Below are 14158 nucleotides of genomic sequence, written 5' to 3' on the forward strand. Positions count from 1 at the left end.
GGCAGAAGTCAAGTTTGTACAGGTGCCTGTGTTTCTGTGCGCTGGTGTTCCAGCATCTGATCCCAGGCTCCTCATCTTACCTTTGGCAGCGCAGTAATCTCAAACGCCGAAGCCTGCCGGCTGCTCAGAGCCTAATTCATCCGCTCTTCCTCTTCTGTTTAACCTTGCGATGTAACCGTTGGTAAGCAGGCGAGGTATTTTACTGTACGAGTAACTTTACACTGTAAGAGCATTTACAAATCGTCCATAGTACAGCGCAACTTCCGCCATCCGGGTGTGCCATTCATTCTCGTCCAGCTGCTCTGGAACTGGAAAAATACTTGTGTGCAGTGTGTATTTAAAGGACCCATACAGTATTTAAAGATTTTTTCGTATATTTTTTAGGTTAATTATACAATGAATATTATATAGTATGGCAAGCCGTCAGAACATTTATTCCACAAATTAACTACATATCATTTGTTATTGCTATTTAGTAAATAATTAAATCGTGTAGCTATAGTCCTACTTTCTTGTCAATGCCAGTAAATCGAACCTTTTCATGAGATTGACTACTACTTAGCCTATTCCATTAAATATATCCATCCATCCATTTTAATAGTAGCCCCCTCTAAAAGTAGGCTATTAATTTACTTAAATATCAAATTAAATAAATAATCGTGCTGATACCATCTTTTGAAAGGTAGTATGACTATTCATTAGGTTCTATCAACCAGCACAAATTAGATCTCATCATAAATAGGTTTGTTAAATTGGAATAGGATATTTTAGGAAGTGAAATCTGAAGCACAGTCCAACTTAGAATTAAAAAAAGAAAATCACTGCCAATAGAGTTATAGTTACTTGTCAGTGAGATAGTGACTACTAGAAAAGAAAAAGTACTTCAAAGTAAAAATTTGAGAGAAAAATTTGTGAACCACAAGTGAAACTATAGGGGACAGTAAAGTGTATATATATATATATATATATATATATATATATATATATATAATATATATATATAATAAATATAATGAAAAAGGATTAAATATAAGCTACAAATGTAAACACAGAGATCTTTTTATTTTCTAGGGACATTCATTTATCCATTGTTTGTTCTTGAGCTGAACTCTGTCAACTCTGTTCTTACAATACTGTGCACTGGTGGAAGGACCCATTTGTTTTCCAAAGAATGGACACGACTGTAGTGGAATAAAGTCATGGCATTTTAAACACAGTTGGATCTGTAGAACAACAGCACATTGTAAAATTTATTATTTTATTTTCACTGGTAGATGTCACACATTCTGGTCAATTCTACCACATAGTTGACTTACATTTTGAACCTTGCTTTAGTTTTGATTCATTCATATTTTTAAACCTATTACTCTCTACCTTGATAAAGGCCTGTGTGCTGAAATGAGTCCGTTTAAAATAAAAAATATGTTCTCCAATGCTAAATGTAACATAATTTTGGACATGTTTTTATGTCCTTGTCCAACATGAAAGCAGGGTGTAGGATGTGAGTTATATAACACATCAGGCGATTGTTCCCATTTACTTCTAAATTACAGACATTTTCCATGCTGGCAAGATTCCATGCTGGTAAATAACACCGCTTTCTTTCATTCTTTTTCTTTTGCTTTTTGTGTTGTTTTTAGTCATAATTTATTTTCAAGTCTGAAGACTGAAATGCAAATGAAAATTAAACGCACACACAAAAAATGCAAAACATTATCTTCAGGATTATTCAACCTTTTTACAATAGAGTATACAATTTAGGTAATACAAACACCAGAGACTGACGGAAAGAGTACAATAATATGCTCAATATAAAAATACAAAATGAACCATAACAGTCACAGCAACAATATTCATATTGTTTCTAACAATCTTGCCAATTGGTGGCAGTATTGCACCTAGAATGTTTAAGGCCAGTCTTTCAAATGAAAAATACTTCTTAGCTATTACATTGTCCTCCACACTGTACGTGCATGTTTGTTTTGCATTTTCATAACCTACCAAATTCACATTGCTTAAGCTTAGCTGATGAATGAATATCCATGAATGAATCAGTAAATTAACTTCTTGTAATCTTATCCAGCTTCGTCTTCATCTTCATTCCCGTCTTCACTGCCTCCATCAGGATATACCACCATGAACAACTTCTGCCCCAAGTGTGTCAGTTTAGCTATGTAGACAGACAATGGAGTGCCTTTATTAGCCTCTGTAGGCCTCATTCACAATCTGTTTAGTCTAATGCAAATATAGCTGATATTTGTAAATAATTTCCATCCATTAATATTAATTGAGATTTAAGATAATACCATACCAACAAAGGAGTTGAAGCTCTCAGGCTTGTTTTCCCAATAGATGCCAAATAAATAGACAGGAACACCTGACAACATAATGGCCAGACCAATGCAACACACCACAGGCTCCGAGTAGAGAGAGAAGATCAGCAGGAATGCCCAGAAAATCAGGAAAATAACTGGCCACGCCAAGCTCACCTGTGAAGTGAAACCTGTTGATTTCGGAAGAAAGGACTACACATGTACAGTACCCTCTTCCCCACTCAAAAAAAAAAAAAAAAAAAAGGAATCTATAATTATACATCATTACTGTTCAAAGCAAATGCTGAGATCTGACAGCTCTTGAGGTTTAATGCTGTCAAAACTATAAAAAATACAGTCATTAGGATTCAGCCTCACCTTGATTGGTCGATGCATGTCTGGTTCTTTGATGCGAAGCACAATCTGCCCGGCAACAGTGACCCCATAAAACAGGTAGTTGATGAAGCCAACATAGTTGATAAGGGTGTATATGTCGCTAGTGCACAACATCAGTAGAGTTGATATACACTATAAAAGTAAACCAATATTTGTTTTTAATATAAGCGCCAACCAATACACTGTATATAATGTACAAAAATCTATATTTTTTTAATTATTTAAAGGAGTAGTTCACTCATAAATGACAATTTGAGTGCAGATGTAGTCACCCTCACGCTATCCAAGATGTAGATGAGTTTATTTCTTCATCATTTAGCATTACATCAATCTATCAGTGAGAAACAAATGATTTTAACCCTTAGTTTTGAGAACAGTTATATAACACATGTAGCCAACGTGAACTGTTTTAGCTTGTGAACGGTGCTTGATCTGTGCATATTTTTCTCCTGATTCAGACAAGATTGTGTTTTCACGAGGACTCATATTTCAGCTGAAAGCAACAGTTTAAAGATAAAAATTTCTTAATAAATTTGTTTATTAAAAACAAAGCTTTTTGCTTCACAAGATGTTAAATAATGGACAAGAGTTGTGTGAATTACTTGTTCTGATATTTTTATCAGCTGTTTGGACTCATTCTGACGGCACCCATTCTCTTCAGAGGATCCATTGGTGAGCAAGTGATGTAATGTTAGATTTCTCCAAATCAGTTCCAATGAAGAAACAAACTCATTTACATCTGGATGGCCTGAGAATGAGTAAATTTTCATTTTTGGGTGAACTATTCCTTTAAGAAATAAAACCAAGAGCTCACAGTGAAAATCAGAGCTGGGATGGGTGTACAGCGGTTCACATGAATCATTGCCAACAGACGGGGAAGATGTCCTTCCCTGGCACCTGCAAAGAATAACCTGAGAAAGAACAACTGTCAATCAAGCTGAGAATACAAAGAAATCCATTGACAATACAATACAATGCAAACTGGGTGAGTAACTGTGCAATAACATGGAATCAAGACTGACCTAGATGATGTGAAAAGGGACCCATTAACCCCTCCGAAGGTGGACAGAGCCACAGAGATGGGCATGATCCATGACATCACCCCAAGCAGCTTTTCACCAAATGTCTGATGGAGATTAAAAAAAAGAGATAGAAAAAGAAGGCAAAGTTTATAGAGGTTAAACAGACATTCAGAAAAAAGTCCGATGGGTCAGTCCAATCTACTGACGAATAGGCTGTTTCATTTCCTGATGAAGGAAGAACTTAATAAGCGTCTTAATTTGAGCAGGGCAACTCACCACAGCAACAGCATTGGAGGCAATCAGTTCCTGAGGGCTCATAGCTGTAACATATGCAATATTCGCAAATACATAGATGAAAGTAACCAGAGGGACTGAGATGAAGATCGCACGAGGCAGGTTCCTGTAAAGAGAGAGTAAAAACCTGGGTTGAATCTCAATTGTAAGTCTTGGGCAAACCTCTATTTCCCAGAGCAGGAATACTTTGGTATTTAAAAGGCTAACATTTATAATCTTTACGACACCAATGATTGTTGTAGCCTGCATAAATGATCTACTAACATCTGCATATTCATAAAAAAAACGAAATGTCTTAAACATTTAAATAATCTCATAGAAACATCTGGAGGTCTTTCTCATAAAGACAAAGTTGTTTTTTTGTGATAATGAGCTTCTCTCACTGTACATTTTCCCTGACAAATGGCAGTGTACCTGTAGGGGTCAATGAGCTCTTCTGTTACATAATTAAGAAAGTTCCAGCCTGCATAAGCAAAGGAGCCCTGCAGGAAACCGAGTGCAATGCGACCCACGTCATAGGGTTGGAGAGGATGAAATGCATGTTCTGGCTCCAGCCAATAAAAATTACCTGGAGACACAAGACAGAGAAGCGTTTCATGTGCTATGCCTGAATTAATATATACAGAGAGCATGCAAATTAATGGAGAAAGTTGTATTAACTACTGCATAATCAGTTTAATTCTTCATTTCTTTTCGTCACATTTACTGCAAGAAAGCATAGTATGCATTGTAAAGCACTTTTATTTAACCATCATAATAAATAGCTCTTTCTTTCACTCTTTTATGAGGACATTTAAAGTTCCTTTTTTGTCTTTGGTATGTTGAAACACATGAAAACAGTAGACTACAAACGGCCCAGCATGACAGTCAAATTTATATGTGAGCTTGTCTGTATTTAATGGAGTTATAGTCTTTTGTTTATAGTGCAAAAATGGGTCAAATATGAAAAGTATGCCTATGTAATACTCTTAGCTTAATGCCTGCCCTCTTATTTTCAAGCCCTTTATGTTCACATCTAATACAAGTGAGTTAAACAAGCCAAACAAAGATTTCATTGTTCTCTTGTACTGTATCTTTGTACTGCATCTGTTTATCAATAATATATATATATATATATATATATATATATATATATATATATATATATATATATATATATATATATATATGCGCTACGATACAAATGGTTTTAATACTTTATTCAGCAAGGATGCAGTATGCAGTTAACACATGTATAATGTTACATAAGATTTCTATTTTAAATAAATGCTGCTCTTTTAAACTTTCCATTCATCATGGCTTTCATGAACTCTCAGAAAAATTGCACATATTTCACTCCCTATGAAATGCCATTATTTAAATCAGCACATCTTTAAATGCCCACAATTTTATGCTGATAATGCAGAAAGAATTACGGCAGATGTTCTGGAAATGTCAAGAGCTAAAAACATTTTGGAATAATACATTTGTGCTATTGTAATCAATTCTGAGGAAAAACTTGACAGTTTGGTGATTTGAAAAAGAAAATGGCTTTATTATTTATGACTGCAGCTAAGACGCAGTTTATATTAAACATTTGGAAAACAGCAACTGAACAAAAATAATTCAGGAATGAGTTATTTTGTCATATATGCAGCAAAATCATAGAGGCAACCTGACAAATTTGTTTAAATATGGAAAACAATATTAGTGAAATATGAGTTAAATATGTCTATGGGTGATGTTAATTAATGTATAGATATAGATGTATTATAGACTGTACGGTTTTAAATTACCCTTGCAGATCTGCACAATGCCCATGATGATGATGAGGCAGAGGGCGAGGAGTTTGCCTGTGGTGAACACATCCTGTACACGCGTCGCCCAGCGGACACTGAAGCAGTTAATCCAGGTTAACAGCACTACAAGTAAAAGAACTAATTCTTAACATTTAAATTCATTATGATTGCAGTATTAAGAAATTAAACTGAATGAAGGATAAAGTGCGTCAAATATCATATATAGCCTACTGTCCAACTTAAAATTCAGAAAAGGTTTCTGTTTGAAAATACTGTTTACGGCTTGAAAACAAACAAACAAAAAAATCTGAATCACAGAATCGGAATTTTATCGTTTCTGTTCTTGCGTTCCTCTGTATTACAATTCCGAAACTAGTCCGAGGAGAAGAAATACCGGTTAATAACGCTACTTTTTGAAAACAATTTTCTTGGCCTATAACAGGCTAATAATAATAATAATAATTATAATAATAATGAAGTTCAGTGTTTTATTTACTTTAAAAAATTTAAAAATGCATAACTAAATCTCAGTGGCTCAGTGGTAGAGCATTGTGTTAGCAGCGCAAAAGGTTGTGGGTTCAATTCCCAGGGAACACATACTGGTAAAAAAAGAATATAAAGAAAAAGAAAGTATAGCCTGAATGCACTGTTTTGGATAAAAGTGTCTGCTAAATGCATAAAGGTAAGTGTGTGTGTGTGTGTGTGTATGTATATATATATATATATATATATATATATATATATATATATATACATACATATATACATACAGTTCATGAGCCTTGGCTTGGCTACATGTGTTATATATATAAAGTAATCATTCATTGATTCGTTAATTGATTATATAAATGAGTCATTTATATTATATTCTTTTTCCATTGTTATTTTGCCCTAATATGTGTGGTTTCAAGAGTTATTGTCTTCATGAGATCAAGAGATAAAAGGGAATGTTTATGGGATGCTGTTGTTAAACAGTTTGGTATAACACCACTTATTGGATGAGAATTGATCCATATGCCACTCAGTCTATTCAACAAAGTCTGCTTCTTTTTCTGCTCTTCACTCACTTTTCGCAGTCAATTTCTTGGCTGATTAAGACTGTTAATAAAGTTTTGGGTACCTGAATAAATACTAGTTTTGGGTACCAGACAAGACCTTCTGACCTTTGGGTAATTAATAACTTTACTGACTAGTGGCAAAACGGATATTTTCTGACAGGATCTGGCATCCGGGGTTGGACCTGATATTTCTGGCATGGAGCCATGGTCTTACTATTTTTATCAGGCTCCTATGTGTAGGTTCAGTAGTTTCACTTTAATGGCAATGAATAGGTTATCTAATTTTAGATTTTAAAAAAATGTCAGATTAGAAATTTCAGAACTTATTATGATTATATTATTATATTAAGATTATTTTTACCTAACTCATTTAAAAGCTTTTACCATGTTGATATAAAAATACAAAGAGATAAAATATATTAGGGAGAATCAACACATTATGAATAAACTACAATTTATTACTGTTGTGTGTAATCGTACTCAGTGAAAAGTAACAATGTAATTGTTATAGTATATTTACAATGTAATATAATCTAATTACAGGTAGTCAATTTTGGAATCTGATTATGTTATCCAGATTACGTTTCTACAGTTACTGCCCAGGACTACATGTAGGATGCTCTTAGATAAAACGTTTTGTCATAGACAATGTAATGTAGCCCCAAAGGATGTTTTAATTTAGCATTTACTTACACAGGCAGACGGCGGCGAGCAGACCCAGTGCTCTCTCTGGGGGGAAGCAGGAAGGGAAGAGAGGCTGCAATGCGTAATTGGCAAATGTGAGGGCAATCACAGCCTGGTTAGTTGGATAGATCACTAACACTGCAATCCACAGCCTTAGAAACCTATTCAAAAGACAAGCCCTGTAAGACCTCACGTGCATTACATTTCATCTAAATAAATGAGTCATTCTTACCCAGCTAGCCCTCCAAAGATGTCCTTAACATAGGAATAGTCTCCACCTGACTTTGGGATTGTGACTCCCAGTTCAGCATAGCACAGAGCACTGATGGCAGTGATGACGCCAGTGAGAGTCCACACGATGAGAGCCAGACCCACCGAGCTGCTGTTTTCCAAAACACCCTTTGGACTTACAAAGATCCCAGACCCAATAATGTTACCTGGGAAAATGACAACAAACAGGCAAGAGGAGTTATCAGAAGGACTTGAATGTAGCTCTTTGATGATTGTGTCTGAAAGAAAGTAAATCCCCACTGCCATGTTTCAGTATTTAAAAGAAGGCCTTTCCAGATAAGTGGAAGCTGTTGGACCAACTCTCTAATGCCAATGCAGTTTTGAATTTATTATTATAATTTTTATTTTTATTTACATTTTTGGCATTTTTCCTTTATTTTGATAGGACAGTTAGTTGACAGGAACCGTAGTCGGGGGGATTGGGGGTCCACGAGCTGGGACTCGAACTTGGCAACCGGGGGGAACAGCTATTTGAAATTCTAATAATGCTTAAAAAAACCATAAGCAAACACCATAACCATTCTTTCAGCAACACAAAAACTTGTACCAACTCCAATCCTTTGAACAGTAGTATATGAATTCTGTCTCCGTGTTCTTTGCACATGCCTCAGACTGTGTTCTTCCCTTGTACAAGATTTTCTTCAGTGCTTTGTGACCTTGAGGGTTGGTTTCAACCAGTTTGGTAAAATATTAAGAATGGTCATTGTTAACACCTGTTGAAAAGTTCCTTTGTTTAGAAATGGAATCCTCATGAGATTTGGTGTGTGTGTGGGGGGGGGGGGGGGGGGGGGGGTCAAGGGGAGAATGAAATAAGCTGTTTTCCCATTTGTACTACAGAACCCTTGAACCACTAGGGGATTTTTTTTTATTTTTTTTTTTACTACTGAAGTACCTTCCTGAGTCCCTTTCCTCCATTATTTATTTTTGAACAAAATAAGAAATAGATTCCTTTAACTTCATATAAATTTATTGTCCTTGTAAATGAAAATAAATATGAAGAAAATATTAAATAATTTAACAAAAACAAACACCTATAAAGTGATATATGTAAATAAATGCAGAGGGTAAAGTATGTTGTGAGGGTTATTTATATATGGACACATATTTCAGGGCTTACCGTACAAGGTAATTCTTAGGTTATAAATGTAAATATTAAACATTAATCAGAGGTAAAAAAAAAAAAAAAAAAAAAAAGTGGTCAATGTTTAAGTATCACTGTTTTGGGGTTTTATCCCAAGCTACATCAGGAGCAGACATGACAAGATATGAACAATTATCCAATTTATGACACATTCAAAAACCCGAAAACCCGAAAGTTTTTTGACAACAGAGATAACCTTAACCAACATTTGACTTTTGAGTGTAAAACCTGAGGGCTTAAAACCAAATTATTCAAAAATAAAAAAGATCTCTCACACTCACACACACTACTGCCTAAACAGTACCTGTTGGCAATGGACAACACAGGTAGATAGTGACCCGATCTGCGGTAACCCAAACACCTACTAAAAGCATTAAATCTCAGATAACACTCATTAACCCAGCAGTGAGGTAACGGGCACAGACATGCAGGTGAGCTTCTTGCATTCAAGTCTAAATTACATGCGGAGTAGTGACCCAGTTTAGGTTTAAACTTGCTACCTTGCTACCTACTCCTACTGAGAAATCTCTTCACTGTTTATAATCCTTACTTAGGACCTACCTATGCTTCAGATCCACGCTATGTTTGCTCTGGAAGGAGTTACTGATCACATGCTTTATTTCTTTATTGTATCATATAGATATATTATTAAACAATTTAATTAAATTATGTAATTTATGCATATATCCTACACATGGTAAAGGATATTTCATAAAAATGTATTAGTGTTTTTTTGGTCCTTACAATGAAAACAACGCTGGACTCCTTGTCATTTTATGGTCAGTTCAATCATGGATATGCATAAACATCTCATCTCATGAATTCAGGGGACACAAACTATAGGCCTACTTTTATTTACTGCATGTATTTTTATACCATATAAAGTGTGAGGAGAATAAAAAGAGGAAACGTAATGCATAAAACACAGACTTACCCACAATAATACCACATGCACTGAGGAGTCCGATCTCTTTCTTCAAGGTCACTGCTGTTTCTCGCTCATCGGTGTCTGTGTCTGGAACTGATGCAGCCCTGCATCGGGCACCACTGCTGCTCATTTTCACACAGACAGGAGCAACTCTGCGCTTAAGGTGTTGATGTTCAGAGTCTCCGTAACTTTATCCTCCCGCCCCGAACTTAATGTGATAATCTTAGAAACCCGCCCACAGTGTTCTGGTTTGGTCTAGTTTAATAGATGAATGCAACAGAGCCAATATTATGCAACTACAAAGAGATTTTGTATTTAGTCATTTGGTAGTGCAAATGACTCACAATAGTCTTACGGCACCAAATCTCAACTTAAATTAATGAATCTGGGTCATAATCAGGCAAATAAAATTATGCCATTTGAATGTCTGTCCTCTTAAAACACTTACTGGTATTAAAATCAAGATTTAATGTATTTCGTTGTTATATTTGCGCAGTATTTGATATGGCTGCTATGTAGGTACAGTTTGCCTTTTGGCAGTGTTGTGTTTTTTTGTTCTCTCTCTCTTCCCTCTACTCCATGCAAAGCTTAATGTGAGATTAAGCTCTTTTCATTTCAGAGCTACCTGAGGATCTATGGAAGCTACATTTTTACTGCTAGCTACTGAACTTGAGTCCGCTTCTGTGCCAATGTCAGCTTCATCTCTGCTCTATTGTTTGTTCTGGGAAGATACCTGCCTCTACTAACTTATATAACTCCTCTTTTATCGCTTGTTTACTCTATAAACTGTCATATATTATAAAAGTCAGCTATTAAAAGCAAATCTTATTTTTCAACAACTGTTGAACTACTCCAAAGAAGGAGACAGAGTGAACTTTATCAAATCGAAATCCATATTTTCAATCATATAGCACCTCCTCATTCACCAAATTTTAAACAGCCAAAAAAATATGTACCTAGATATCAAACAACGAGATAGTGAAGTTCGCAATAAATGAAAAAAATAAATAAAATAAAATAAATTGACGTTCAAATTTGTGTAATATTAAGTAATATGGACGAGCCCCCAATTGTTAAGTGCTTCCCATAGGGTCAGGAAGTGTGTAACAAAGAAACGTACAAATGCATGCCAAAAAAAAGAAAGGAAAAAAAAGAAGGCTATCAGGAACTCCTCTCTCCTGTCCCAGCACTCCACAGAAATCACACAGATTTTTCTAACAAGGTTTTTTTGACAAGTTAAATAAAAAAGGTACAAAGAGGGGACCAAATAAAGCTTTGGGAGGGGACCAGGCCAAAACAACAAACAAAAGGTCTAACTTGGGGAGGAGCACTTCTTAAACTCACAAAACAAAGTTAAATCACACAGATTTTTGTTACACTCAGGAAAAAGGGTTTATTTGACAAGTTCAAAAAAAGCTACAAAGAGGGGAGCAACTAAAGCCTCGGCAGGGGACCAGGCCACATCAACAAACATAAAAGATCTAACTTGGGGAGGAGCACTTTCAAAGTTAAAACAAAACAAAGTTAAAAATAAACAACTGAAGTCATACCTTACTCCCATTCTAACTAAAACAGGAGAAAACATGGACATAAAAAAAAAGGCATCGACCCCCCTACTGCTCCAAATATGGCAATTATAAAGTTCTCTTTAAGTTGAAACTCCCAACACTTTGAAATCTCAAGTTGTGAATTTTCCGAAAGTAAAACAAAGCAACAGTATCTCTTCAAAGATTCAAAGGTGTAAACGTTATACAAAAACATGTAGGGCTGTTCTAATTCAGAATTTTTTTTTTTTTTAATAGAAGGAACCTAATCTCACCCTGATGACTGCAGATTAGGTCGTAGAATGTATCCTTCTCATTCTATGAAGCTTTATTTAATATATATATATATATGTATATTAAAAAAGACAATACGTAAATTGTAATTTTTTCTGCTGTCTGTTAAATTAGTAATAGCCCACAGCTCAGCAGGGATGCATTTATCGCATGAATTAAACAAGACATGAAGCGTCTAAAATGTGCACAGTTCAGCTGAACGATGAAGTTTATTTTGAGTGTATGCTTTGCACAATAATAACAAACTGTACATTAATAACTGATAGGCCTAGAGCTCGTGGTTTATCTGTCAATCAGATGCGCTCTCAGCCACTGATCTATGCTTGTACCTTTTTCTTTTATAATTACCATTGGCTGATAGAAATGTCAATTAAAAGGGGTCTTATGATGTTGCTAAAATGTAAATTATTTTGAGTATTTGGTGTAATGAAATGTTTATGTGGTTTAAGGTTTAAAAAATACATTATTTTTCACATAATGTATATTATTGTTTCTCTATGCCCCGCCTTCTGAAATGCATTGATTTTTACAAGGCTCGTCGCTTTGAAAAGCAAGGTGTGCTGTGACCGGCCAGCTATCCAGTGCGTTGTAATTGGACAAATATGTTTCAAGCGTCTGATGGAAATGTTACGCCCCTTAACATATATTGTTATGCCGTGTCCCAGGCAGAACACCAGCATGACAGGACAAAAACAATAAAACTCATTACAAACGAGGCAGTTGTTGCATCCAGTGGGAACATAATTACTGATTATAATGACTTACTTGAATACTGTCTTCTCAGGTGCTGCATTGCATATCGTGCCGCGTAAACATAAAACCATGTCTGCATTTGTGATCGGAGAAATGAAAAACAACAAGTGCTACTCTACACTGCTCAAAACTTGCATTTGAATCATCAGTGGCAAATCCTTAACATATGTAAACCTACTTACATACCATGATTCAGAAGCGCCAGACTGTCCTTGCTAAGAGTGAGGAAAGGCCCGCGGCTTGCGTGAGTGGCAGCCGGCGGTTAGAGCGAGAAACAGCCGGCGGATTCGATGAAGGAGCGGCCGGGGTAGAAGCAACCACATGTGACCCAGGGCTGGACTCCGCATCGTCCACAGTGAAAGCCAATCTGGCGATCCACAGAGCAAAGCTGATGTATTTCCTCAGCGACCAGCACGGATCGACTTCAGGCATGACGAAGCAGATATCGTGCTCATTTGGAAGGCCAAAGTAGTTTCACTTTCACAATGAAACACACAGCTTCTCCACGAAATAGCATCGTTGGCAACAAAGAGAATAAAAGGTACGCCTTCTTTCTTTGCGTGAACATTTGGGCGGTGTTTATCAAATCTTCCCACACAGTGTCGTAGAGATGTGGGGGCGTGTTTAAACGAGGCATTTTAGGAGGGCGTGCCAGAGTCTTAATTTTGATAAAGAATATCTCTTTGGATTTGAGACTTTAGTCTTTGCAACTTTACAGATCTTCTTTGTGCACCAAGAGCTTGTAACGCTCCAAAGAGAAAGGAAAAATTTAAATCGCATCATATGACCCCTTTAAGATGGTAATAATATCAAGACCCTCGATGACGTCATGATCTATTCTTGTGTTCAAGCCAGTTCGACCATAAAATAACCTCCGAATCGTTTTTTTTTTTTTTTTTTTACTGGTTCTTTAAAACAATCTATCTGAACCAGGAAACTAATCAGACTTCTAATCACGTTTAGCGAGCATGAGGAGAATGGTAATAAAAATATAAAAATGAAAATAATCTTTCATCTCACAACTCGTAATTACAGCTTTTAGCGAGCATGAGGGAGGTGAATGGTGCTTCTCAAACAGAAAGGTGCATCCTGAAATTCACATGATCAGTGCCAACACATTTTCTTTCAGTTTATTTTTGCAAATTTAAATGTGTAGGATGCAGCCTTCCGTTTGAGAGACACCCATATATAAGATTTGTTGAAATGAAAAAGGCTCTGAATGAGGAGTCGATTCCCCTTGATGGAACTCGTGATTCCCAACACCTCGGAATCTATTATTTTTGGAAGAAACAAGAAGGCCAACAGACCAACTACTAGCTTCACATGGAGTTTCCAGCTTCATGCATAAGTTTCTAAACTTGGGCATTTCAGCACAACCAAAACAACATTGCAGATGCTGTGCAAAGTAATCGGTACACTGGTTAGTCAAGTTATCCCATCCCATCATGCAAAGTCAAATAACTTTTTTGATGCACATGGTGAAATTTATTTTGTATGTTTCTCGATCGTATTTTATTCACTTTTTCTTTACGCATAAAACGTTTATCCTACTCAGGTGTGTGCATAAGTGTTGTGTGCACATTCTTAGAATTTATGTGGCATATCTATCCAGCAGTTTTTATGCGATATTCCAAAATGAACATAAAAATAGGTGGATGTAACA

At 35.9% G+C, this 14158-nt stretch overlaps 1 protein-coding gene across 4 annotated transcripts; it reads right to left on the bottom strand.

Annotated features, from left to right (window-relative positions):
* Positions 1 to 1043: 1043 nt before the first annotated feature.
* On the bottom strand, positions 1044 to 12975 carry slc7a8b (solute carrier family 7 member 8b). Of its 4 annotated transcripts, none has more exons than XM_052547712.1 (12): positions 12682 to 12975; positions 12508 to 12568; positions 7777 to 7981; positions 7554 to 7705; positions 5800 to 5925; positions 4439 to 4592; positions 4007 to 4130; positions 3731 to 3834; positions 3523 to 3619; positions 2691 to 2840; positions 2312 to 2489; positions 1044 to 2170 (listed from the first exon to the last, which is right to left on the bottom strand). In XM_052547712.1, the coding sequence occupies exons 1-12, from the start codon at positions 12682 to 12684 to the stop codon at positions 2076 to 2078; spliced, it is 1449 nt and encodes a 482-aa protein (XP_052403672.1). In that variant the 5' UTR covers positions 12685 to 12975; the 3' UTR covers positions 1044 to 2075. The 4 variants fall into 4 exon arrangements, with proteins under 4 accessions (XP_052403672.1, XP_052403669.1, XP_052403671.1 ...); XM_052547709.1 differs by adding an exon at positions 9911 to 10159 and having other exon boundaries at positions 12508 to 12975; XM_052547711.1 differs by having other exon boundaries at positions 12508 to 12975.
* Between the last annotated feature and the right edge of the window lie 1183 nt (positions 12976 to 14158).

This window comes from Carassius gibelio, chromosome B2 (assembly GCF_023724105.1).
Source record: "Carassius gibelio isolate Cgi1373 ecotype wild population from Czech Republic chromosome B2, carGib1.2-hapl.c, whole genome shotgun sequence".
In the NCBI taxonomy this organism is placed as follows: Eukaryota; Metazoa; Chordata; class Actinopteri; order Cypriniformes; family Cyprinidae; genus Carassius; species Carassius gibelio.

Coding starts and splice junctions, on each gene's coding strand:
- slc7a8b (XM_052547709.1), bottom strand. CDS start 10,034: ATGAGCAGCAGTGGTGCCCGATGCAGGGCTGCATCAGTTCCAGACACA. Junction 3,620..3,730: donor TCCCTTTTCACATCATCTAG/GTCAGTCTTGAT, acceptor GTTCTTTCTCAG/GTTATTCTTTGCAGGTGCCA. Junction 2,841..3,522: donor TCCCAGCTCTGATTTTCACT/GTGAGCTCTTGG, acceptor TTACTTTTATAG/TGTATATCAACTCTACTGAT.